Raw genomic sequence first — 27,640 nt, forward strand, 5'->3', positions numbered from 1 at the left:
ATAAATTATTTAATTTTTCTTATTGTTATTTCTTTTTCACATGATTCATAGAAGCTATTTTTATATTAGAGGTACAAAAGTAGGCAAAGCCCTACTTCCTGCTTTAGAATCGATGCCTATCCCCTAAGAAATAATATACCTGGCAGTAGCAACGAGGTGTGGGTGGAAGGGGTTCCCACTTTAAAACTATCCTTGGACTCTGTCTGGGACCCAGTCGATCAAACCCAACATTTTCTATTTGTATTACTGGCTCATTTTTTCTTCTTCTCACAGCTAAATCATTATATATATTTAATTCACAGGCTCTTGGGGATTTGGTGTGTGCCAGGCATATTGGAAATTCAAATTTTAAGAAATGGAAAACATATTTCCTTCTCTCTAGAGAAGAGTGAAGTCCAGTATGGGAAAAGGCAAGCAAGTCACCAGTAACAGGTCTGAAAGTAAAATATCACAGGAGATCATGCGATTGATTATAGAATGTTTGAGGAGTGCATATTAATGCACCTGAGAGGTTCAGGGAGGTAGCTTTAGATTTGAAGGTCAAGGAGGAATTTGGAGAAGAATGTGTAGGAGGAGGAGTAGCACATGTGAAGATGTCATATGATCAGCAAACTCTAGCGAGGTAGGTGTCCCTAGGGCAAGAACTCGGGAGTGGTGGGGACATGGACCTGGCGGTGTCTTGGCTGGCCATGTGTGCACACAGTTCAGCGTGGAATAACCGTCTCTCACCCTGATTGTGTTTACTGTACACCAGGGAGACAGGGAGAGCTGAGTGCCTTCTGAGCGCTAACCCTTCCAGTGTTAGTGTTTTGTTAGTATTAAGCCCTGCAATGTCAGCTTTCCATTGCTGTGACAACATAGCTGACAAAAACAATTTAAAAGGGGGAGAGATTTATTTTGACTCACGGGCTCAGAAGCCTCAGTCCATGGTTACTTGACTCTGTTGCTTCTCTGCATGGCAGATAGGGTGTGAGGGAGCAAATCTGCTCACCTAATGACAGCCAGGAAGCAAAGAAGAGTGGAAGGAGTCAGGGCCCTAGTGTACTCAAGGACATGTCCCCAGGGGTCTCTCTACTAGGCACCACCTCCCAGTAGCCCCATCAGCTGGACACCAAGCCTTCAACACAGAGCTTTTGGGGCACATTTCAGATGCAGAGTGTAAGAGTGGTACTTTTGTCTCTACTTACAGAGCAGATAAGGAACTCATGCAAAGTCATGGGGTCAGTAAGTGGTAGAGCAGGCACTTTTTTAAATGAAAGGACGGATCTCTATTGATTCAGTGAGCATGTACTGAGTACCCCCTTGTACCTGCTGCCCAAGGAGCTTTCCATGTGGCTGAGGGAGAGGAACATGTAGGTGGTAGGCTTGTGTCCTTTGAGGAGTGGTGCATGAGTGACGGTGCCAGCCGCCCCCATGTGTTTGCCTCTGTGGGTAGCTCCATCACTCGTCTGGTTGAGAATTGGCAAAAGGAAATGGGGAAGGCCAAGACGACTTCCCTGCCTGCAGTGACTCTAGTGGGAGATGTGGCAGGAGGGAATCAGTATGATGAAGTGGACTCTGGCTGAAGACCCTTAGCTCCTGTGGGAAACATTTTCCCAGATGTAGGGAAAACAGCCCCTGGCAGGACTTGCCCTCTCCCCCATGCTTGTTTCTACCATAATGCTCTTTCTTCACTTTCAGGCCTTCCTAGAGCGATACCTCCGTGCGGGCCCCACCTTGCAGTATGACAAGGATCGCTGGCTGTCTACGCAGTGGAGACTTATTAGTGACGAGGCCGTGACTAATGGGTTACAGGATGGAACTGTTTTCGTCCTTAAATGCTTGGACTTCAGCCTCATTGTCACTGTGAAGAAAATTCCATTCATCATACTCTCTGAAGAGTTTATAGACCCCAAGTCTCACAAGTTTGTCCTTCGCTTACAGTCTGAGACATCCGTTTAAAAGTTCTATATTTGAGGCTTTATATAAAAAAAGAATATATAGAGAGATATATATGTCCAGAGGGGTGTCTTTTTTAAAAAATTTTTTATTCTTCATTGCTGACTGAAGCTGGCAGATGACAGACCAGTATCCTTTGACCATCTGCACTTTATTTGGAAGGAAGCAGGGGATGTCCGCCTTGACGAGAAGTGACTGGTGGCATCTGACTTTCTTAGATGGGACTCCTGGAGAAGCCGACGCTACAAACCAAAGTGGAGCTGCTGTGTCCTTGGGAGCTGCGCCTTACAACTCATCCCTGACTCCCAGCCAGTCCCACATCCCCACTGCTTCTGGTCAACCACCTCGAGGGTTCTAGGGGACCCATTCTCTCTTCTGCTTCGGGAACCCAGACACCGCACCTCTACATGTGTGCGTGTGTCGTTGTCTGCATAACCACATGATCCGTGGGAGTTGGAGCTGTTCAGGAGATGCCTGCCTTCGTCTTTGTTCTTTGTTGCCTTAGTTTCCTCAGAGAAAGAGCCTAACCAAAAATGCACACTGTCAGATTACAGCTGTTGCGTGATTCACTTTTATTTTTTCCCAAAGAAAAGCCTACCTGCCGTGTTTCTGATCCTATTCTGCTTCTAGCCCTGGGATTTCCCACCATGGCTCCACTCCATTCCACCTACCCTAGCAGTCATGCCATAGGCCCTTTGCAGTCTCTGCACCATCCATCCCAGATTGTTCCATGGGGAAGTGTGGCATGGCCTACCAGGTAAAAGACGGGAGAGTCAGCCACTGGAATGCCTCTTCTAGGCTATAGCCAAAGCTTACCCTACCTAATCCTCCTCCCCCTGCTCCACACCAACTAGGGGAGACTAACACTGTGACCCTGGGGTTGGCAGGTACCTCTTGGAGTCACCTGATTTCCCAAGGAGGTGAGTTCTCACGAAGCTTATACCAAGCTGCCCTGCTGAGGGAGACCAAACAGTGCCGACCAACTGGCAGCTGCTGCTGTCCAGCCCTGTGTTTTCTGACCACTGTCACTGTGCACCTTATCAGCTCAGCCACTTATTACCAGGGCCTTGCATGAGTCCTGCCACGCTTTTAGTCCCTGGTGAAGTGAAGGAGAGTGGGTGCTATAGCGTTGGGAGACCGGAGAGGAGGGAGCCAACCTGCTGGGCTGGAGTGGTTCATGCGCCATCTGTCTTATTCTGGAGCTGGTCTTGGAGGCGCTTCCAGCTGTCCTGCTGTAGAGAGCAGCCCCCTGGCAGAGCCCGGCTGCAGAGACGCGCCTCAGGAGCTGCATCCTGCACCTTGCAGTGGATAATCTTTGCCTCTGTTTGCCCTTCTGTATCTTCAGTAAACCTTTAAAAGTGTTCCCCCTTCCCTTTCTCAGACTTCATGATAGTCACCTTGCTTCAGGATGACGCTGTGAAATGCTCTTTGTGTGTGTGAAGCATTGTTGTCTTATGCATTCCATACAATACCTTGTGTATCGTTTTAAAAATCACAGTTGGCTTTGAATGTTTTAGTACACCTGTACCTGAAAAAGTAAGCATTGTTCTCAGATCAGCAGCCTTCAGCTGGAAAAGTTGCGTTGGAGAAGAAGGGAAGGGAAATCCAAAGTGTGGCGTGGAGCCAAGTTGTACTCTGTCGTGACATGGTTCTGTTTATGAAAAACACATACCATGTAACCATGGTGCTTCGTTCTTAGATTTTGCCTCTAGCTCCTTTCTGACTGGAAGTTCCTTATGATGTCTTTCTCAGGAAGTATTTTGGAAGATAGGGTAAGGGGTGGTAAGTGTGTGTGAAACTTCGGCTGTGTAAAGTGGCTGATGTCCAGACCAGCTGCTGAATACAGTGCCATTGGAAGTGCCGTGCGTGTAAGACAGAACTAATAACAACGTTGTTCATCAGCATTGGAAAATACTGTGCTTCCCACCCTATCTTTAATTGCCAGGCAAGAAGGGTTAAGTTAGATTCATTCACTATTGCTTGTGCATTCCCAGCAGGGTGAAGACAGGTTTAAATTAAGGAACTTATTTTCTCTCTTTTTCTCTGACTTTTTGCATAGGAGAATGTCAGGCTTTCTGAAATTACTTTCTTTTTAAATTGAATATTGATTTTTTACACTAACTTTGTACTGCGTTCTTTCTGAAAGAATAACAAAATCAAATGCAGAATCTTTTTAAGCCTTTGCACTTTCAACCTCTAAATAGTTCGAGTTACTGGTGCAGTGGGAACCAGGTAAATGGCATTAAAAAAAAGTAAGGTTTCAGAAAGCTGAATCACACAATTGAACACAGTAAATTTTTATTTCAGTTCTTGGAACCAGTAGGCTATTCCTTTTAAAGAGGGTAAACTGTACCCTAAGGCAAGTAGAGTATGTGTTCCTAGTAGAGGAGACAAGATTTCTTTTACCTTAAATGTTTATAGATTTTTCTATAGCTTTCAACTTAAGTTATTAAAATTCTAACATTAACTGTGAAAGAACTTCATGAGGAGTGTAGGTCTGCGATTGCTGTCTTCCCGGGTGGTGTTTTAACCAGTAGATAATGTTTGTTCATAAGTGTGTGCTTGTAAAACTATGGCAGTTTTTTAATAGAATATGAACTGAATGTTTTAAAAAGTGTATTCTGGGAGTAGGAAGAGAGTTTAAGGTTATGTAGTTCATCCATCCTCTACATTATCCATTAAGTCAAAATCCATAGTCCTTGTGTTAAGGTTCAGAAAGTAAGCCCTAGAGGATGCTCAACCACCAACTTTTTTTTGCCCAGCTATTATTACATCACTTTCTTCCTCTGCCCTTCCCCCTTGAGGTCTACAAAAAGGACAAACTCTTTTCAACAGAAGATGAAAGGTAGATGGCTCTGGTGTGTGTGCCACATTGCACTTCATTGCTGGAGTTTGGGACTCCCTTTTAATGAGGGGGACTGGCTGTGATAGTGTGTTGGAGAGGGAAGGCATGCCTGCCCCCTCCGTGAGTCTGTGGCGGCTTTCAGTTCTCTTGTTTAGCATCTCCGTGTGTCAAGTGTGTGTATTTATAAAATGGCTGTAGCTCTGTAGGATGCCTCCAGCATAGTGGACTAACAAAAATGGATTACCTGCCCCACCGCATTACCAGCCATGGGCTGAGTGAGTGTTCAGCCACCCAGTGAAACCAGCGAAATCAGCTCCCTTCTTCCTGGTCCCTGCCAGGGAAGGCTCCCAGCATGAGGGTGCGTATTTGAGTGCGGATGTTTGTGTCTACACACGTGAGCATTTTTCTGAGTGTGTATTACCAGATAGACGGCACTTTGCATGTCGGCCGTCTTTGCATCCCTATTACCTGTGGCAGAGAGGTGTGTGTCTCAGCAGATGCTTGTGAATGTGTATAAGGCTGTGGTGAAGATATGTGTGTTTCTACATATGCCTTGTGTTTGAGGGATTTCCTGATAGCTCCTGTCTTGGAAGGCAATTCTTAAAGCCAGTTTCTTCTCCCTCCCTTACTGTACCCCTTTCCCTGAGTTATGCGGGCTTCTTACCCAGGAGTAACGGGCTTTAGCTCACCAGTGTCTCTTGGAGGCCTGCTGTCTTACATCAGTGTCCATTCTATCCTGTCTTGCTTTAGAACCCTGTGACCCAGAACAGCAAGAAACAAACAAAGGTCAATCAAGCTCTATGAGAATTACTGGTCAAACTTTACTACCCTGGAAGCCTTACTATATACCTTAATATAACTTAGATAAAAAGAAAAAGACAACCAATGATTGGTTGCTAAAAAGCACAGAAATGTTAACATATTTATTTAACTAGCTCTGCAGCAGAGACAGACTTGATTGTAAAGTGTTGTATTTCTGGGTAGTGTTTGTGCTTTATGGATCTTGTTACATACAAAAAAATCACTACTGTGAATTTATTACTATGTAACTTTGTCATATTCCATTATAAATAAAACACAGATTGTTAAGCCCGTAGTGCAGTTCTTGAGTGATATTCAGCATAGCCGAGAGTCGAGAGGTTAGATGCCCCATCAAGCCACTGTATAAAACTTTAATCAAATAGGTGCTCAGACAGGTCTTAGATCACATGTGGCAAAGCGTTATGTTTTAGTCACTGAAGGAAGGGATGTGTACTACCACGTTTTTAAGGTGTTATGTGTCAGATACTGCTCTACACAACCTTTGAATCCCCACATTCTTCTGGGGCAGGGGTTATCTCCGCCTTACAGGTGACAAAAAGGAAGATCTGACCCCTGGCTAGTGTATGGAATTTCAGCCGGGTGTTTCCTTCCAGTCTCTGACCACTTCACCTCGAAGCAGGATCTAAGGTCTGACATTTCTGGATGCAGAGGGACCTGAGTCAGGACCCAAGATAGGGTGTTCCTTGGGATTCGGGAAGCTTCTCCACTCTACCAGCAGGTTTCTGGGGAGAGTGGGAGGAACCTGAGAACACCTTTCTCCTAAGAAAGGCTGCCCCACCAGTGCTGCCACTGCTGTGAGAGCCAGTGGTGCCACGGTCCCTGCAGCAGCCCTGTGCTCTTGCCTTCCCTGCTGTCTGCCACTCGTGCTGGTGTGGACAGAGTGTGCATAGGCCTTGGGCTGGGGAAGGCTTGCGGGGACCTGAGCTGGCCTCTTGCTGGTTTAGGGCCAGGTCCTCTGCCCTCTGCAGTGGCAGGAAGGGGAAGAGTATCTGCAGGGTGTCTGGAGCTGGGGGCCCGCTCCTGGAGCCCTGGCAGCGTGTTCTCAGCAAGCAGTTTGCACCCACTGTTGCCCTGCTCTTGCCCTCAGGACTTGACAGAACATACGTAAAGTAGAACTCTGGAAAAAATGTCCCCTGTTCTATTGTCTTGAGTTGTGACTCAGCTGTCATAAACCATCTCTCTCTGCCCTGATGTTTTAATGGAAGATGAAAGGGTGGCCCTCATGTCCCTCAGCCTTGCTTCTCATTAGGAAGCTGAGCTTTCAAAGGATGGGTAAGAAATGTAAAACTACTGAGTAAATTTAGACCTTAGGACTCTGTGAGTCCTTTTCTCCAGATCCTGTCCAGTATCTAGTTAGGTAACTGTTTTCGCCTGTGAAATAAATCTCTCTCACAGGCTGTCGGAGGGTCTCTCCAACACCACAAAGACTCCTAAAGCCTGAGGCAGTACGGTGGAGGTTACCTTCAGTGTGGCGCTGAGAGTCTACAATTGAGGTCTCTCAGAAGCAGCAGTGTTCTGTTGGTCTTAGTGGAATAAAGATACTTATTTTAGCCTTGGGGACAGATGCAGCAAGCTTGCAGGCTTTTATTTTAAGAATGACTTTGGTACATCTTTAGCACGGAAACAATATTTGGAAGACAATATTTGAATGTACAGTTGCCTGGTTTTGTGGGTCTGAGCTTTCCCTTGTGGACAGAAGTGTTCATTGTGAAATTGCTCATTATTTGAGAGTTTAAAGTCCTACAAAAGCCCTTAGCCTAGGAGAGCATCATCAGCTGAGAGCACTAAGACTTTCTCAGGGAATTAGTTATGGGTATCTGATATGCAAATGAGTTCAGTTCAACTCATGTTACAGGGAGTTCAGACACATGTCCATCCTCATGGTGGTTGTACGGCGGGAAGGAAGATGTGGCTAATGCCTTCTTGTGCCGGCACCCTTCAGTTATAGAAATAATGAAATATTCACTTACTATTGGTTGTCATTCTTTTTTTTTAAAGGGAACATTTAAAAAATTCAAACTTTAATAATAATTTTGTTCCCAGTTCTAGAGATCCAACTCAGGAGCTTGCACATGGTAGGCAAGTGCTCTACCACTGAGCTATAATCCCAGACCGTATTTACTTTATTTTGAAAGAGGATCTCACTTTGTTGCCCAGGCTAAACTCAAACTTATGGTCCTCCTGCCTCAGCCTCCCAAGTAGTTGGGAATACAAGTAAGTGCTGGCTAATTTCTTATTTTTCTATTAGATTCATTCTAGATTTTAATTAAATGGCAAAATCTCTGGGATTCCCTAAATGGTGACATGCTTAACCAAATTTAATTTGTAAAATATCATTCACGAACACCCGCAGGGATGAGGTGGGGACACATACTGGCTCATAGGGCCTTGAATTTAACTCATTTCTTGGCTGTCTGCATCTTCAGCAAAGGTGTTAGAAAACCAGAGAGGCCTGGGCCAGGTCTTATTTGATTGGTTATTTCACAATTGCTTTTGTTAGCAGGACTTTACATGTTTCAGATTTTGAATTCAGCATTAATCCAGAAAGGTCAGCGATAAAACCATCTGTCTCTGTCTGACCAGTCGACTGTGAAAAAAGATGAAAGGAGACCTTTTGTGTTGTTTCTGATCACTAGTTACTGCTGTCCTACTAGGAAGGACAGTTTTGCTAACCTCTACTCACCCGCCACAAATATGTATGACAAAGCCTAAGTGTGAGTTGCTGCACTAACTGGGCAGTAGGTTCTACTGAGACATTTCTGAACATGTGAGTGAACGCACCACCAGCAACCATCTGTACAAGTCCGTTTTCAACTTCATAAAGTTTGTACTCTAAAACCTCTTCTCATTGTGATGGGATCTGTCATGGACACGATGTACCTGGTACCCCAGTGGTTTTGTTCCTTTTGGGTCCTCCAGTTATAGCCCTTCTCCATCCCAATTCACTATAACACATTTTAAAACACATTATGTTTTTTATACTGTAAACTTGGAAAATAAATCAAAATCCCAAATTGTGTATTGTTTCTTCTCTGTGTGTAATTATTTCAACCTAAAAAGTTGTTTATTTTTTAGGGAACATTTTCATTCTTCCACAGTTTTTTATACTCTCTTAAAGGCAACTGGTCATGCTTCTGTGAAAACCAGTCATGACAGACTGGGAAAGTAGGATTACCACTGTAACAAAACTGTATTTGCCATCCATTTTATGGTGACAGAAGTATGATAAATAAATAGATAGTTAAAAATGAACTTCAGAAATGTTGGTTGCTTCTTGCTAACCTCAGCTATTCTTTACCTGTATAGAATGCTAATAGTGCATAATCTGTACGAGTTGCAAGGATAAGGATCAGAACAATAAATTGAAGATATTCATAGTATAGATTATGATAAGCCCTTTGGGCCATCAAGATGTGCATAGATCATAAATGCAAAACTCTGCTAGAGAAAAGATTAAGACCATATGCAGACATAAACAAAAGGCTCTTCTTTTTTTCATTCATTAGCCATGATACAGTTATGGAATTTGCAAGAAGTTTGAGACTCTGTGTTGGTAAAATATCAGATTATGGGAGTGGAGTGAGGGATATCAGGATGAGACCAGGTAAAGCCCAGAGCCAGAGTCGGCCCACGGCACTAGAATGTGCTGGGCACTAGAGTGTCCCTGCTTTTGTAGAGAGATGGCTCCATTGGTGTCTTGTGTCACAGAAGCATCCTCTAGATACACAGGTTCATGTTGGCATGGGTAATCCAAAATGATAGTTAATTTTTTGGTGTGTTCTCTGTACATAAGTGAATATGTTTCTAAGATGTGAGCCTTCATAATATTTTGGACAAAGTGAGGATGCACTGATAGCCCTAACAGGAAGTGCTTCAGACATTTTTCCTTTCCTAGCTTTTTGCTTGGTTCTGCCATTTACCCATTTGTTTTTGCGTTCTGTGATCTGCACGTGCTATGCTTTAAGGGCCCATTATTGAATTATTGAATAAGCAAATGAATGAGAATGTGATTGTACACTCTGCTAAAACTACTGGCTATCATAATCAAGTGAAAATTTTAGGGAAATTGTTAGGATTGTGTGAGTGTCATAGGGCTATTTCTCTGCATTCTAGTCACTCTCACTCTAAAGAAGTCAGATGGTTAAAATGTCACATTAATTCCCAAAGAGGTTCTTATTTCGCCTACAAACATTTGGTTCTGCAGATGCATTAAGCAGATGAGCTGACATTCAGGTGGCCGTGGTTGGTCCACTCCTAGAAAGCAGAGCTTGGCCCTTCCTCTCGCATCCCAGCCTGCTTTGCTCCACCTCATGATTACTGTATTTCTGGAGGACTTCACTCATTTGAGGAAAGAGAACATCCTGCACTAGAAGCTTTTCACAGAGCCCACGAGATTTTGTGTTCCTGTTTCTTTAGCAACTGGCTATACGAAGACAATCTGGACAGGTGATGCCACATTGCCAAAAAATTTTGGGATAAGGGTCACATTCAGTAATCGCTACATTTGTTTTTGTGGGATGGGAATTTAGCTCAGCAGCACAGCACCTGCCTGACAAGTGCAAGGTCGTGAGTTTGATTCCTGGTACCAGGGGGAAAAAAAATTTGAACAAGGTAATTGGGGCTGGGGATATAGTTCAGTGGCACAAGTGCCTGCCTGGCAGGCACAAGGTCTTGAGTTCAATTCCTGGTACCAAAAAAAATTAAAGTAAAATAAAATAAAACTCAAGTTCCTGTTTTCTCACATTCTTAGTAGGGATAATAGCTGTTAAATCAGCTCTGTACACTTAAAGACTAGTCAAGTGAGATTTATTAAGTCCCTATGAGAACATAGACATAGGCACTGAAGACAGAACCATTTGAGCCCATCTTTTCCCTGAGGTGAAAAATACATAGAAATGAAAGTACAGTGAATTGTAGGATGCATCATAGAAGTCCACACAGTAGGCAGTGAGGGATTTAGAGGAGGATGTGGCCAGTTTGCCCTGTGGACATGACGAAAAGAGCCATCAAATGGGCGGCACTTATAAGAAGATGGGAGAATTTTCTGGGAAGAACGCACATTCCAGTGGACAGCAGCACGAGCCAAGGCTTGGAGGTAAGCAGCCAGGCAGTTGGAAGGCATCGTAAGAGATGGAGCTCTTGGGTAGATAAGAGGCCCCTCACACAGATCTTCAGTGTCCCACAAAGAAAATTGACATTGGCTTCATTTAATACTAGATCTGATCCCTACTGTTAGGGTTTGTGTTTAGATGCCCCCCACAGACTCAGGAGGCTTTTTCAGAGATGGCTGAATCTAGAGTGAGTGAGGCTAGGATTAAGGGTTTATGGTTAGTAAATCAATCCATTGATTGGTTTGACATAGTTCTGGCTAGGGTTAAGGGTATGAGTGCTACACCCACCCTAGGGCAAGTAACCTGCATACAATATAAGGTGCAGAAAGAGAATCTTGCCAGGCATGGTGGTACACACCTGTAATCCCAGCACTCGGGAGGCTGAGGCAGGAGGATCATTGTGAGTTCAAGACCAGCCTAGGCTACAAAGTGAGCTCAAGGCCAGCCTGGACTACATGATGAGACCCTGTCTCAAAAAGACAAAAAAAAAAAAAAAAGAAAAACAAAGAGAATCTTGTCTCCCCCACTCCTTGCTTGCTTTTGCTGTCTTCCACCACCATAAAGAGTTGCCCCTCTGCCGTGTGCTACCTTGTCTTGGATCCAGCTGATAATGGGCTAAAACCTCTACAAACTGAGCTAAAGAAGACTTTTCTCCTTTAACTTTGGGTGTTGGGTATTTTGTCTCAGCAACAAGAAAAGTACCTAGGACACCCACCTTGTGGCCAGTGGTGCTGACTCAGCTTCTGCCAAATTACCAACTTGGGACCATAATCGCAAATAAGGCTTTTGGGTGCCGTAATCTCAAGAAGGATGCTCCACATGTGTTCCAAATCCACAGTGGAACCACCCCAGCTAATCCAGTGCTTGTCTAACCCATGAGCCAGATAGTACCAGGGCCAGCCTTTGCTTTCCTCCTATGCAGGAGAGATGCTCTTGAGCAGTTTTGGTTTTACAAGATGATAGGTACCTGTTTCTCCTCTCCAAACTCATACCTCTTAGCTTAGATTCTTCATGTAGCAGTCACAAACATCTCCATTTCTAGCTTACTCCTTGGCCTCTTAGTTTCAAAGAAATTTTCCTCAAACATCTTTCAGGAATAGAGAACTATCAAAGAATGTTAAGGATGCTTGTGCTGTGACTGATTTCTTATTTTGGAACAATCACTTGATTGTGGTGAACTGGAGCTGAAAGACCAGCGTGAACCCTGCAGTGATCCAGATGAAAGGCTGGAAACATCCCACATCAATGCCAAGTAATGGTGAGGAAGTGAGGAGGGAGGGCTCGCTCCCCATTTGGTGTGGGTGTGAGAGACAGCTAACAGTCCCTAGACTTCTGCCTTAAACACTGCCAGAGGGAGATGTCTCATTTCTGTTCCCTACATCTTTGAAGAGGACCTTTGCCAAAACACTCCTGGGCTTTCATCGAGCCCTGATTCCTTACCTTGTTAGAAGGGACCATCGTTTGTGCATTTTTCTTAGGGTAAACCTCATAGTAGGGGTCCAATCATTGGGACTAGGTTGGAGAGAGATGGCAGGGAAGCCACGGAATGGATGAGAGGACTGGGGACAGTGGGAAAAGCAGTGATCGCTAACCCTACCTTGTGTTGGTCCACAGCAACTCTGGACATGGTGAGCTCCCAGCTCTGGAGATAGCACATCAGTAGCTCTGGGCTGGTACAGGTGTCTGAATTTTCTAAAATACATTTGGGCATGGGCCTGTCACTCACTGATCAGAAAACCTGTTGAAAGCGTTAAGTTTTCAGACAGAGCCCCAGGGATCAACATTTATGTGGAATTTGTGCATCTGGGTTATCAGATCTCTGCTGAGCAAAGATCTTTTGATAATGACCTGTAATATTAGTAACAGGGTGGAGAGATTATTAACAGGATTGGCTTCCAGGGTGATACAAACAAGGACATGAATAGTGCACAAGTGTGTTCTGGAAAAGAAAAGCTCATTTCAAGTTCTGAGATGATTTTTAACAGAAATACATTGGAAATTATTGTGTGTTCTGTAAAACAAAAAGAATCTTACTTAAAAAAACAAAACAAAAATAGGATTGCCAGACCTGCACTTCTGAGTGAAAGGAGAAAGGGCATTTGGTTCAAGCAATTAAAAAAGATTATGGGAAATTTACTTGAGATCATTTTTTTTTTTAATTTTTCTCTTTTGGTATTCAGACTGGAACCCAGGAACCCAGGACCTTGCACTTGCCAGGCAGGCGCTGTGCCACTGAGCTATATCCCTGGCCAGAGACCATCTTTAGACCCTTTTTAAAAATTCAATCCTTTACTCCTTAATTCAAGGACTTTAAATCCTTGTAAATATACCAATGGAGTTATATGGTATTTAGACTTCTTCAAAGTGGTTGTGTGACCCTGGGAAAACTCCTGGAGCCCTGTATGTCCCACCCAGTTTCCTCATCTGTAAAGATGACAATAATAAGATGCATCCCATAAGCCTTTGTGAGGATTAAATGAGATAACATATGTAAAGCACTTAGCATTGTGTTCCAGGCACATAGCACATGTTCAGTAATTATCAGCTTATAAGGTTTAAACTAATAACTAAATAGTACTAGTGCTTACAGACACAATTCTCTTCACTTTGGCACACTATAAGAGTTTAACTTAATGAATATTTCTCAGAACCCTGAGAACAAGGGAGTTTTCCTGAACTTGGAAACAGACTGATTTCTTGATAAACTGTACTCTTAGGCTACATGAAAGGTTAGCATCAGGCACTGCTTTGGAGAGGTGCTTATTAGAGGTGCTTCTGGGCCTGGGTTGGGGGCAACACAGCACAGCTTGGGAAACAGCTGCCTGGCTTTGTAAGGAGAAAAATATTAATTTCTACCAGGTCCTGTGTGATACACTGAATCTTACATTCCCAATTCACATTAAGGCCTTTGCCCACAATGTGACTATGTCTGTATGTGAAGATAGAGACCTATAGTTAAATGAAGTCATGGGATGGTGCCCCAACTAGATTGGATGGGTGTCCTTGGAAGAGGAGGGAGAGACACCAGAGAGTGTCAGTGTGCACCCACCCCTACCCCTGGGAAGAGTTGTGGGAGAACCCAGTGAGAAACCAGGAAGAGACCCCTCACTAGGAACCCACATAGCTGGCAGCTGTGAGTACAAGCTTCTATTGCTTAAGCACCCCAGTCTATGATATTCAGCCCAAGGAGGCTAACACACCTCATAAGCTCTGCTGGCCAATAAATATGTTGGGGAATTATAACTGTTCTGATTAATCAGTTATGTTTCAATTCAATAAATGAGTACCTATTTTGTGATAGGCAAAGTAATAAGTTCTGGAAATACAAAGATAAATAAATTTCTTGCCCTGAAAGAGCTTAGAACTCAGTGGAAGGACAGCTGTGTTATAATTTAAATATCAGGGGCCATAACCCAGAACATGCACAAAATGCCATAGGAACAGAGGGGAATGGGTTACTTTCATGGCACCTAGATAATTATATAGAGGGTAGTATCACTCATCCAAACTAGGACTTCGTAAATGGGAGAAGTTTGCAGGGAAAGGTAGGCATTGAGGTTTTGTTGTGTTGAGTTTGAAGTGCTTGTATAGCATTCAAGCCAAGATGTAGAGAGGCAGTTGAATGAGTTGGATCTAAAACCAGGCAAGAGGCCAGGTTAGGGACCCACATTTGGAGTCACTCATGCACAGTAGTAGCTTATAGAAACAGATGATAACACCTTAGCAGACTGTGTGGAGCTGAGACACTGCGAAGCGCCGTGGAGGGCAGCTCAATGAAATGAGGCCAAAAAAGAAAACCAAGAAGAAATAGAGAGGTAGGACCAGAGCCAGATAAGAACAAGAAACCAAAGACCAGAAAAACCAAGACAGGATTTTGAAGATAGTCTCAAATTTTTAGAATATGAGTTTAATGACAGAGTTAGTTAGCTTTTATTTCACAAAAGAATTGCCACAGTTTCCAAAAAAAATCGCAATTTCATACATGTTAACAGATTGAAAAAAATAAATTAGAACATTATACTGCACACTCAATGCTAACACTACCAAGCACAATGTAACTGTTAGACAGTTCAGAAGGCACGCTGGATTTTTTCAGTGCCTCAGGGCATCATTATGAACTCCAATTATTGTTGCCCTGGTCAACTGCGGGAGTGCTGATAAATGGAGAGTTATTGACTATTGGATAAAGAAAAATTTTAAAGAAGTTCACTAGCAGCAACAGAGAGGGGGTATTCAGTTCCCAGCTCAGAAGAGGAGGCCGGCTGACCTATTTAGAGATGTGAACCCATCCCCATCAGAACAGTTAAGAGTCTTTAATCCTTCAGTTTCCCCACCCAACACTGCTGGTGAATATGAGACTTTCACATAGCCAGAAATTTGGCTAACTAATCAACCACCCATCTCAGGATCCTAATATGCTAGAAATGTTGGTGACACCTACACAAGACTTCTCAATAGACATCAAAAGGCTTAGAGATGAGTTCACTGATGCTCTAGATATGGGGGCTAAATTGACCAATTATGTCTTCCCAGGGCTCTGATTACAAGGTCACTTCACGCTTCTGAATTAGCAAATTGTTGGTTCTGTCACCACCACAGTCAAAGACAAGTGAACTTGATAGAGGTGTTAAGGCACTGTCCCCAGACTGCCAGATTCTAGCACTGCTGTAGCTCCACAATGATCTGATAAAGAGCAGAACAAATGAAGATCTAGTGAAGAACAAGAAAAGTGTGCCATGACAATCCAGACAAGTCAACATGGCACCCATTCCTCTCCTGTCCCTGCTACATGGGCTTGCTGGGTTTGGAAAAGCATTTGCTCATGACGAGAAAGGAGTGAGAAAAAGGAAAGGATCTGTGTGGGGGTAGGGCTGCTTTCTGCCACCATGGTCTGTCTCTACGGTAGTGGGTAGCTGTGATTTCGGTTTTGTAAGTCATTTGGAGTTGGAGCTATTCATCATCATCATCAGTGTCTTCACTATCCTCTTCATCAGAATTATCATCATCGTCGTCGTCATCATCGTCGTCATTATCATCATCCTCTTCATCTTCATTGTCATCATCTTCGGTGTTGATCTTTCCAGAAAGCACATCCTCAATCCAGTCTTCCAGCTCCTCCGCGCTGGGCAGATCGTCATCATCTAAAATCTCCATCCAGACACTGTCAGCCTGTAATGAGGGCCAGAGCGAAGGAATGAGTGAATGAATGAAGGTTGAGCCACACCACAGGGTTCTGAGCCGTGCGGAGTGAGTGCCCAGTTTCCTGCAACTTTACAGAACGCATGCACGTTGTTAAATGGAATTGCCAAGTTGCAGAATGATTCGCACACATCCTGTTTGTGTAACAGGAGGAAATGTGCCTTAAACTATCCAGATATATGCTACAGTGAGAAAATTTTTTTCCTTTTCACTTATGTTATACTATTCTAGTTTTAAAAGTTTTAATTTGAACCTATTTTTTAAAATTATCACTATTTTTGAAGTTGCTTACAAAACAAATAAATGTGGAGTTCCCCACATGACTGAACACTTACCAACAGGGCCAAAGGACATTGCTAATTGGCCGTCGTTCGTAAGACAGTCCACTGTAATTAATTCTGGCTGTATGGGTCCTTTGTGAGCATCCCTTTTTATTCACTATTTCCCTGGTTGTATCTGTGCCCACTTCTGTTTTGTTTCAGTGGATTTGCGTCAGATGCCTGGACCAAGGTCCAAAATTCTTTATACTCTGCCTGTCCATCTCCCTAGCCTTTCCCATCCTCAGATCGACAGTGCTGAACCTGGAGGAATCCCGCTTCCTTGTGCATGCTTTGTATCTTTCTCTCCAGTGGGCCTAGTGTCTGCGTACAAGGGCTTCTGAGCTGCAATTGCACCACCACCTATTATGCAGTGACAGCTTTGGGTGTGAGTTTCCTTGTATAAAGAGAACTCGATCTTGGGCTTTTAGGGGAGGACACAGGAGAATTTTCTTGGGTGAAAAGTTCTAGATCAGTGAATTGGATCAGGCTGGCCCCCTAAGGAAGGAAATGAACCCATAGAAGAAAGGCATAGAAATACATATTAGGCCTGGCTCAGAGACCAGAATTGGGCCATGCTAGCAAGTTTCTGCACTCAGGCAGGGCCAAGGTTTCTACTTGTTTCTGAAGGAGCTAGACTCCTAAAGATGTCATAGTCGGGACTGCAGGACAACAGGGCTGGGTAAAGGGACCTGAGAAAGCTTGTGTGGGGGATACTCACATCTGTCACATTCACCACCCCAATCTGTGGTTTAAATAGGTCAATCTTGAAGGTCTTCTCCCAGTAGGCAACAAGCTGTGACAACACAAAATCAGATTAGACCACAGGCCGAGGGCATTCTCAATTAAAGCCACTTTTTTTGTGGCTGGGCTCACCTGCCTTTGTACCATAGGAACTAGGTCACCATGGTGAAAGGTCTCTGAAATAGCTGTGGGCTCTTAAGAAATTGCCAATTTGGCCCAGCCCTCAAGCACTTTAAGCATTAAATAAAAGATGCTATTGCACAAACTGAAAACATGTAATATAAAAAAGCTTGTACAGCTGTGAGAAAAAATACTACAGAGATGGACCAGTGTTGGTTCCCAAATTACTTGTGGCTCTTCTGTAGTTTATGGATGGTGGAAGAGCCATTTTCTTCCACTTCCCTTTCAATGCCCTATTTTTAAAAATTCTTGACCTCAAGCCATCCTACTATATGAGATGGCTGGAAAAGCAGTGATAGAGGAGAAAGTCTCTCAGGAAAATATGGGGACTGGGATAGTCAAGAATCTGGAAGCTAGAAAAGTCTGAAGATTATTTTTCTTTTGTAAAACCAAGGCAAACACATAGAACAGGCCAAAAGAATTGCAGATCATCTGCAAACTTACACAACAAAATAGTACTAATAAACTCGAAATACAACCTGGCAGTGGCTAAATTTTAAAAAAGAAGTCTCATATAGAGCCTTACCTGGCCATGACTTTTCTATAATTACCCTGAATTGTGACATTGGCCTCCAGTGCCATGGAAATCTCTGCCTTTGATTCACCCATTCTCTGTGTAGCACTGGGCATCAGGACCCTTGAGATCACCAAAAGCCTTCAATTTTTCCTACTTGATCATAGCATCATCAGTCGTGACCAGGAACTAATAATAATTCCTGAATGATAAAACTGTCATTTATAACCTTGTATCCATTAGTTTTTTTTTGGTGCTGAGACAAAATACCTAATGCCCAGAATTAAGGAAGGGAAGGTTTATTTAGCTCACAGTTTGTGGAGGTTTCAGTCCATACTTGGCTGGCTCCAAGGCAGAGTGGCACATGGCAGAGGGAAAGAGTTCATAGTGGTGGAAGACAGCAAAAAGCAACAAGAGCAAAAAGGGAGGAGCGGCAGTGGGAGGGGGAGCAAGCTTCTTTCCCTCTCTTATATTGTATGCAGGCTGCCTGCCCCAGGGCAGGTGTAGCACTCACACCCATAATCCCAGAACTGGACCATGGATCAGTCATAAACTCTAGAAACCTCCACCCATGGCTGCATGAGTCTTTGGGGGGTCATCCAGACACAAACCATAGCATACCTGATAATAACTAAACGTATTAATTACCAGCAGTTAGCTCTGCCAGAAACAAGCAATAAACCAAGGTCTGGTATTAACACAGACCTAGATAGGAATATCATATCTACCATTTACTATCTTTAATCTCTCCAGCTGTCATTCTTTCCACCTGAAAGGGATTGTAATGGTGCCTGTGTCACAGGGCTTTGAGGGGGTTGTCTGCGACGATGCATATAAACAACTTACTATCATTCCAGGCATATAGTAGAGGGTATTAGCTACGTCCTTTATCATTATTACTGAGGTTGTACAGATTCTGTCTTTCTTTCATAAAACTAAATACAATCAAAGCCTTCTGGCCATTGGTCATGGACCCTGGCTAAGTCTGGACTGTAAAAGTTCTTATATCTTAAACATGTGCTAGGAACTAAAGCAGGTCCTGGGGAACACAGTATGAATGAAAAACGAATGGTCTTTGCTCTCAGACAGGCTTCTCCTTTTCTCTACCAAGTGCTTAGCTCTATGCCAAACGTTTCTCTCTAGTTTTTATTACTCAGTAGTTTAGGTTGCCTCAGAATGAAGGTCCCCATCCAGTCAGTGAGAGAAGAGCAGGAGGGTTGGTGGCAGGACAAGAGGCAGCTAAGGAGCTTCTGGTAGGAGGACTCCCCTCAGCTCATCTGGGTGGGCCCCTCAGCCTCCAGTACGTGGTCTCTCCAGAGTGCATTCTGTAGCAAGTCTAAGCATTTCAGCGACTGTTCCAGGCCAAGTTCAATGCGGTCAGGGCCACACTGCATGGGGTGGACCCTGAGTTTCCTCGAGTGCTTTGCCTGGTCCATCACCTTCTTCCTGCTGAGGGCCTTGGGCTAACCATGACTGGACTATAAAGGGCAGCAGAGATGGTGTCCTGGCCAGAGCCACTCACCAGAGGAAAATCATCGGGGTCGATCCACACGATGCTCAGATCAGGGTTGTTGGTGTTGTCTCGGGCCACCTGCTTCAGGATCTCCAGGAACTCATAGCCATCTGAAGTAGGATTCAAGAGGTTGAGTAATGCCTGAACATACATGGCTTCTCATGTGCTGAGTGAGAGTGGTTTTTCCACAAGGAGTTCTTAGGCTATTTGGTGTACACCCTCAATTACAGGATTAGGCTATAAAATGAGTCAGAGGAGAGCTCCAACCACAGAAGCTTCCTTTGCAGCTTACACAAAGGAAACAATAAAAAATTTGAATTAACAAAAATTAAAAGGTCAGAGGGAACTGGCTGGTTTCTCACTGGAAGCCAAGGTACGTTTGTTCATCTGGATTGCCTCAGTGAGAAAGATCAGTCCCAGATCAGAAGACTGCCTGTCCTCATGGCCCTTTGTGGTTTCTTGGAGTGTGTGATATCCCTCAGTCTCCATAGCCTGTGCTCTGTGGTCCAAGAGCATTTAAGTCTGGCCCTTTGGTTCTTTGCAACCTGAAATACCTAAAACCTTCAAACTAAGTGCACTTCTGATCCTCGGTCGTCTCCTGGCTTTGAGAAGGTAAATGGGACTCCTCCTCCCTCCCTCACCAGTGCAGGCTACTTGTGGCCTCCCTCTGTTCAGTCAGCAGCCTTCAATGGCCCCAGGGAGGGATGATTCATAGGAAAAGCAGAGACAAGACTTCTAAGCTTCAAGCTTAAACCTTGGAGGACTGGAAGCACACAGTTTTTGCCATAAACAAAAATTTTGAAAAAAAAAGAAACATTTAGTAAGAGATATTGAACTCTAAGCCCTCAGCATCACTCCCCCAGTCCCAGCAAAAACAGAGGCAAGAGTTTAGATTCTGGTAGGTCTCAGAGAACATAAGCTCTGTGTGTGTGTATGTGTTCATGGACCTGTGAGGGACACAAACCATTTGTGCTTGTGTATCTACACACAGAATCTTTGTAAGTTTAGGGAATCCCAAAGTATTGAGGATTCATGCTATGTTTCAGAATGAAACTCAGGAAAATGGAGGGGTCCCAGAATTCTCCAGAGAATCTCTTAGTACTAGGGCAAAAATGTCTATCAGGAAGCCCAAGTTGTCTGTAATTCTGAGATATAAAGTTGAGAACAGTAGACAGATCTGATAACTTCCTGCAGGTGAGATGACGTGGTGGGAACAAAGGCCAGAAGACAGAATGACAGGCTTCTCTGTAGATGCCAGTATGAACAGATGTGAGGACCCTACCTCACTATGCCTGGGAACCAACCAGATCTTGGTCCCTCAGAACAGTTGAAGGGGGCAGGAGACAATAACTGTCAGACAATTCTCCACCCATGGTGTTCAGCTCAACAGCAATTTAGGTTTAGTTCTAAACAGTCATGTTCCATTTCTTGCACAGCTGAATTTGTGGCCTGAAATGCTTGTACTCCAGACTTCTTGGCAATTCGATGTGATGACCACTCTTTGGAAAATTTTTCTTTTCCTGAGTTTCCAGTGAACTTGATTCCATTCTGGCCTCAGTTTAACAAGCCTCCACTCTCCAGGCATGCTGTCTCCTGTTTGCCAAGTTCAGCCTCTTGGTAAAGGTGTCTCTTATACTTCCTCTTCTCTAATGAATTCTATGCAAAATGCATATTATTCTTAGTAGCTCCACCTGAATTGCTGCAGTCACTTAAAATGTTGCTGACTCATAGAGACAGTTCCACCAGACCTCCTCAGGCATTATTACCAAGAAAGCAGAGAGAGAAGAAGGAGAAGAAGGAGAAGGAGGTCTTTATGTTCTTCAGCCCTCTCCTGCGGTGATGGTGGGCTGGCCGACCTGGTTGCTCAATCCATGCTCATATCTATATTGCAAATGAGATTGCATGGCAGTAACCCAAGAGCAATAGGGTGTATGCTTTAGAGTTCCCACAATGGTCATTTAGGGCATAGGGATGGAGTTAGGGTAAGGGTACTGCTCCTGCTGCCTGTAGGTATAGTTAGAAGGTTAAGTCCTTCTAGAGTGTCAATGATTGCTCCTGTAGCTATAGTGTAGCTACTATAGCTCCTCCTCTGGGCATGTGGCCATGTCACAGGAGAGGAAAATATGGAAATCCACAAATAGTTATCTATGGATTTACAGATCATAATGCACAAACCACAAAGAGAAATTCTTCCCAAGCACCTGCAATTACTGCATTCAGCAGTAAAAAGAAAAAAGGGGAATTGAAGTGATGTTGGTGGTTCTCTGGAAGGTGTGCTTCAAATGTTAAAGTGAACTTGACAAATCTAAAATTCACGAAGATGATGGAACTCAACAACACAGCCTGAATCCTAGTAAAGAGTGAACTTGAGGTACAGTTTGGGACTGAATTGCACAGAGAAAAAGTAGAGACTGTCCATGCTCAGGGTCGTAGATGTGCACATCTGTATTTAGAACAAGCTGGATACACAACACAGCATGGTCATTTGTAATGGAAAAAAAACTCATGTAATGTTGAAATTCATGAAAAGGAAGGTTAAATACAGGACCATACGCCACATTCCTACTTTATGTTCTAGAACAGGTTTAGAGATAAAAGGGAAAAGACAGAAGAATAAAAACTGGGTTTTTCATGAAAAATTCAAATGGATTAGAATTTTTACGTAAACAATAAAATTCAAAAGTATAGCTTAATGCCAGTTTTTCAGAATATGAAAGAGTTTTGTGTAGAGAATGCCCTTTGCTACAGAAAAGCAAGGAAAGCTCAAAAATTATTCACAGAAAAAAAAATTAATAAAATGAGATTGACAGTAAAGCCAGCGAAGTTTTCAGGCCCAATGGAAAGCTTTTGAATTTCAGGGTAATAGATTTTGTAAAGAGCAACCATCTGTGGCCCTGGTAATTTCAGTGACAGAACAGAGTCCATTCTTGAGGGATGCAGCCCCGTATATCACTTAAACACAGGGTTCTGACCCAGCCTAAGTGATCTTGATCCAAAGCACTTCAAATGTGACTTAGGGCAAGTTATGTAATGTCTTGTTTCCTAGCGTGCAAAGTGGGGATGGTGACAACAGTAGCTACTTCACAGGGTGCTTGCGCGTGAAGCATCTCTGAAGCACTAGACAGTTGCCTGGCTCCCCAGTGAGGCTCAGCCATCATTCTTCTGAGGGAACTGCCATTCTCGTGTCTAAATGAAGCCTTTAAGCCTGGCCATTCATCTACTCATTCAAGATGTGTTTTAAATGCCATGTTCTGGGTACCAGGAAAAGGTTAGATACTGTCTGGGATCCATGTGGTAGAGAAGATGCTCACAGAATACCCCACAAGACAGCGTATCATAAGGTGATCGCTCCTGGCTCCTGTCGCTGGGTCTGCACCAGGCCTTCAGGGCAGCCGTGTCAGCCAGTGGGACTGGGTAAACACTGCCTCCAGAACTGGACCAGAGTCAGGTTTAACTCCTTTCTTTGAAGGCATTAGCTGACTTGGGTATTCTTGATTCAAGCTGTGCAAGCCTTGGAAGATCCCCCCTTTCAGCCTCCAAACTTGAGCAAATCTGTGTTGGTGGCTTTTCACCTATCAGGAAAACCTGAGTTAAAGCAAGTATCCTGGTGTCACATGTATTTAATTGCTAAAGCCGTAAGTTTTAAATTCCATTTCTTCCTACAGACAGCTTGTTTTCTTTGTAAGACTGGTAGGTGCCAGGGAACAGTCACTATGGGTCCTCCTCTTCTAAAAGGAAGGTGGGTGTGGGGAGCTTTCTTTCTTTTTTGTAGTTCAATATTAAGCATAGGACTAGGAGATGCATGCAATCATGGAAGTGAGTGTGAAGTGAATAAAAATGTCCTTTACCAGTGATGGATGCAGCTTACAGACCATCTTAGACTGTGACCATCTGCCTTTCAAAAGGAATAACCCATAATTTAAAAAATGATCAGGTAGATAAAAGGGGAAATACTAGTCACAGACTTGTAGACTAAAAGCTATTTAGACAATAATAGAGGGCTGTTTCTGAGGTTCTTAGAGAAGCACCAACTCCCAAAATCAGAATAGATCTCCCAAACATCCTAAAGGTCCAAGCAGGTGAATGGTCCTCACCCAAAACTTTTGATTGCCTTTTCTGTTAAATATGTCTATCACGAAGGCCCTTTGACCCTCATAAATGCCTACTATAGGGCAGATAATCCTTAATAGCCAAGAATCCACTCTGTATACCATCCCTTGTGAAATCTCCTTTCCCACAAGTCCATTTCCCACTTTCTTCCTTTATGGGCACAAGATGTTGTTCTTTATGTAGAGTCTGCGATCATTCAGCGCCAACATTTATTTTATGAGTATTCTTGAGTACTTATTGGGTAGTGAGCACTTCTGCATGGAATCTTCACATCTAGTCTTGGTGGTTAGGAAGATTTGGTTATCTCCAGTTTACAGAGGATGGAATTGAGACATAGGGAGATAAAGTGACTTACCCACATCGCATGTGAGCAAGACCCATAGTTGGAAGCCAAGCCCATGTCGAGGGTCATTTCCATCACCCATTTGCCCTCTACAAGCTCTCAATACTATCACTGTGATCTTTCTTCCTCAAATTTGTGCCTGAGATCCCAAAGCCCTGTGTGGATATTTTCACACAGGGAGGCAGGGAGCTGGGTCATGGAGGAAACAGCCTGGGTGCTACCTTAGCCTTTCCCATGGACAGGCCGAGCAGAGTGCCTCCTTCTACCCGTGGTGCTCTCCAGCCCTGTTCTGCTCACAGCCGCAGTGGGCAGGTTAGTCTAGAGATGGCTCTGAGAGAAACTGGAGTTTCAGAGATGGACCTAAATAAAGAAGGCAGTGAGAACTCTATTTCCTTCTTGGCCACATGGAGTTGAGTCCTGGGAGAGAGCGAGGGATGCATATCAGGCCAGTAGGTTTCCCACAGCAAGTGAGTGGCCTCTGGGAATCATATCTTTGTAGGAAGAGAAACCAGTGATTATCCTTTCTTACTTCCCTGGCAGAGATCGGTGGGAATGAGCCTACACCAGTCCTGGGGGACCAGTTCCATGCCAAGCACAACCATGTTGGGGGCCAAGGCCCCATTTGGCAGAGGCACATGTGTCTTAGACCAAGCCATGGCCCAAGAGGAAACAGGCCCACCACACCACGCACCCTGCTTTGTCTCCCATGCTGTGCCCAGTCCACTAAGGCACTAGAAGGAAGTCTCCCTGACTCCACACCACAGGAAATGATGGTCCTCAGGGCCTCTGGGAAGGGAGACCTAGGATTGGGACAGCCACAACCCAGTGAGGGGTCCCACCGTATCTACATGTGATATGTACAGGGTGACATCATGCAGCTTGGAGGTTCTATCTGGAGAGGATATGGGGTCTGGGGTTTGGAGACCTTGCACAGGTCCCTTAAGCCCTCTGGTATCTCCATTCCCTCCTCTGAAAATGCAGAAAACAATTACCTATTTCCTTCCTGAGTTTCCTAACAATAAGAAGACACTATTATCATCATGGGAAAGAGCAGGACACATGCAGAAGGGCTTATATTTTCTGTTTTCTTCCTTTTTCTCCCTCACCCTCATCAACTTTTCATTATTTTTTTGAAGATTTTATGTCCTATAACTTTCATCCTTCATTGATGGAAAAGGTTCATATTTTCCTCAGATAGGTATATTTTCAGTGCCCACAATGTTTCAGGCCCAGATCAGGTGGTGAGACACAAAAGCACGTAAGGCAGGTAACACCCTTGGATCCTCTCTTGGAGGTTAGAATTAGGGCTAGGGCTAGGGTTAGGGTTAGGGTTAGGGTTAGGGTTAGGGTTAGGGTTAGGGTTAGGGTTAGGGTTAGAGTTAGGGTTAGGGCTAGGATTCTCAAGCGAGAGTCTCCTTAGAAATTGTGATAGTTTTCAAAAGCAGTATTTTGTGAACTAGTGGGCTTTGGCAAGCCTTAGAAAGACAGAAAAGGCTAGGAGCTGTCCTTAGAAGACAGAATCTCTAAGAAGCTATCTGCTAGCATGATACACCTTCTTAGAACAGTACTTTATGTGGATCCCCATGGCTTTTGCCTGGCATCTGAGACAAAGGAATATCTTACTCTTTCCCTAATGTTTTCTTTTCCGCTCTGTCTTTTCCTGTTTTTTGGATCAAAGATTTGGCAAAAAAGTCAACTGATACACTTTTATGATGCAAAGAAATATAAGGTGGTGGTTATAAACCACAGACTTTGTGCTGGACTGCTGGGCTTGAATCTCCTCTGTACCTGTTCGTCCCCACTTGCACACTGGGAAGATGATCTTACAGTCCCTACCCAAAGGGTTGCTGTGAAAATGAAATGCAATGATAGTTGTTAGGTGCTTGATATGATGTTTAATACCTAACAAGTATCAAATATTGAACTTCCTAAGTCAAATTTAGAAATTGGTCTCAGAAGCATTTTTACAGGAATGTGAGGCAGTGGAAGGTCAGGTGCAACAGGGCTTGGAGAATTCCTCCCAAGGCCCATCACTAATTCTGTTCCACTCCTTGCAGACAGCAGCCTGTCCTTGCATCTCCAGCTTGTTAGCACTGATATTCCCGGTGCCCTTGGAGGATATCCATCCTGCACGCACTCATGTAGAAACGCTGCTTTGCAAACCTTTCATCAAGTGTTATAAAGAAGATGTCAGCCTGATACAGATACATCTGGGGGTGGCATGGAAGAGAGTCGTTCATTTCCAAACCTGTCAAGCAAGCAGCTCTGACTGGTGCTCTGAGCGCACCAGCTGGAAAGAAGGCTCCAGGCAGAAGACCATGGCCTGAAGCATGCAACCAGCAAGAGCAGAGGGCCTAGAAAATACCCCTCCTAGTCAGCCTACCATTGGTCCTGGATCAGGACTTTTCATAGGAGGGAAACCTATGCTCCAGGCCTGGCAAGCAGATCCTGCCTTCTCCCTGAGCACTGATGTCCTCGGCTTTCTGCAAAGGTGAACACAAACTCTGGCTGTGAAGTCTGGGATGGCAGCAAGAGTCCCTGGGGGTGCAGGTCACTAGGATAGATGTGCATCGTTATTGCTTCAGAATGTCAGATTCCAAATCTGACAAGATCAGTGGAAAGTGGGAGGAAGTCGGACTTGTCTTCACTAATTAGGCACTCAGGCTTCTAAGCGGCTTGGATCTCTTTGCATTTCAACGTACACTCCGCTGGTTCTTGCCGCCCTTCCCCGGCCCCTTCCACTGCAGCAGCACGATGAATGCTCAGAACCTGTAGCTGGCCTGCGAGAAGAGTGATAGGGTGGATGGCAACCAGGAACCCTCAAGAAATCTAAGCTGTGTCTACATCCCTGTCATCCTGAGCACGTCACTGAATTAGTCTGGCTATTCCTTCTCTCGTCTTTAAAATGTTGGAGGTAGAGGTGAAAAACAGCAGAGGGAGAAAGGTCCACTGAAAGAGGCCCTTGGGGTGGGAACTCAGTGGTGTGTGAGGTGGCCGGCGGGAGGGCCTTGTCGTTAAGTGTGAGGGCTGGGAAAGCAGACAGCCCTCAGTTTAATTCCACTGCTTCCCAGGAATTTCACCTCTCTCAGCCTCAGCTATAAAATGGGGATTAAAATAGAACCTCTCTCTTGGGTTTGTTATGTCATACAAAGCCTACGGTAAGTGACCATCACCACCACTTTCATCGTACCCAGATGCATTTAGAAGTCCATCAAGCCTGTGGAATGTGAATCTTGGCTGAGATACAGAGTGAAGTGGGTAAGTTACTTAGCTTCTAAGACTCTCCTGATGTGACTCTGGAATTATGATCAAGCACATATCACAGAACAGCTTTAGGACTAAAGGAGATGCTCTCCAGAAAGCCCTGACACATTTCCTCTACACTGCTTTCTGTTGAAGAAGAGCTGCACGTTTTCCTGGATATGTAACCTTCCTCTTTGATAGGTAGGCAGCGGTCTGATTAGGCAATAGTCTATAACTTGTTAGTAAGAGCAAAGGAATGCTAGGAACTGCCTACGCAGGAGTGAAATTCCTAGACTTGCAGCCAGCCCTCTGGTCCGAGGTTGCACATCAGTGCCCTGCAGGTAAACCACTAACTACAGGGACTACACTAACTTGGGGATTTTCACAGAAAAGCCTTTGTTTTTCACAGCCTGAGTGGCAAGCTCCTGAGCCCCTGCGAAGGACCATGTCCCTGGAGCGCCCCCTAACCCCGCCCCACTGCTCGGCTTCAGCTTCCCAGGGACAAGCCCCAGCTTGGACTCTTTGGGAAAGGCAGCGCTTCAGGCCCAGGGATATTTGTGTAGGGAGGAGGTGGAAATAGTTTCAGGAGCTTGATTCATTACAGCAGCAATCTCTGTCAAACAGGTTTCGGCAACTTCAGGGAGGCCTCTTTGTTCTATTGTTCCGGAGAGCCAGACAGGCCTCCCCTAATCCTGGAATGGAGGATGGAATGGGGGGAGGTGGGGTGGAAGCCCCTGGAGTCTAGCCAGCAGTCGGCTGCC

General features: G+C 44.4%; 2 protein-coding genes across 2 annotated transcripts in view; one reads left to right on the top strand and one right to left on the bottom strand.

The window, feature by feature from the left end:
* The window catches only part of Vangl1 (VANGL planar cell polarity protein 1), a gene marked incomplete at its 5' end in the record, with an annotated part of 42,264 nt that extends 36,392 nt beyond the window's left edge, over positions 1-5,872 (top strand). The window contains 1 exon segment of the mRNA XM_013516531.1: positions 1,681-5,872. Within this exon segment, the coding sequence (XP_013371985.1) occupies positions 1,681-1,941 (261 nt within the window). The 3' untranslated portion in view covers positions 1,942-5,872.
* Positions 5,873-14,588: 8,716 nt separating this feature from the next.
* The window catches only part of Casq2 (calsequestrin 2 (cardiac muscle)), a 54,053-nt gene continuing 41,001 nt past the window's right edge, over positions 14,589-27,640 (bottom strand). Inside the window, exons 9-11 of the mRNA XM_005389033.2 lie at positions 19,193-19,293; positions 16,954-17,028; positions 14,589-15,885 (exon numbers count right to left, since the gene is read on the bottom strand). Coding sequence (XP_005389090.1) covers positions 15,667-15,885; positions 16,954-17,028; positions 19,193-19,293 — 395 coding nt within the window. The 3' untranslated portion in view covers positions 14,589-15,666. The remainder of the gene's footprint in view (positions 15,886-16,953; positions 17,029-19,192; positions 19,294-27,640) is intronic.

Source organism: Chinchilla lanigera, unplaced genomic scaffold (genome assembly GCF_000276665.1).
Source record: "Chinchilla lanigera isolate Chin_1 unplaced genomic scaffold, ChiLan1.0 scaffold00034, whole genome shotgun sequence".
NCBI lineage: Eukaryota > Metazoa > Chordata > Mammalia > Rodentia > Chinchillidae > Chinchilla > Chinchilla lanigera.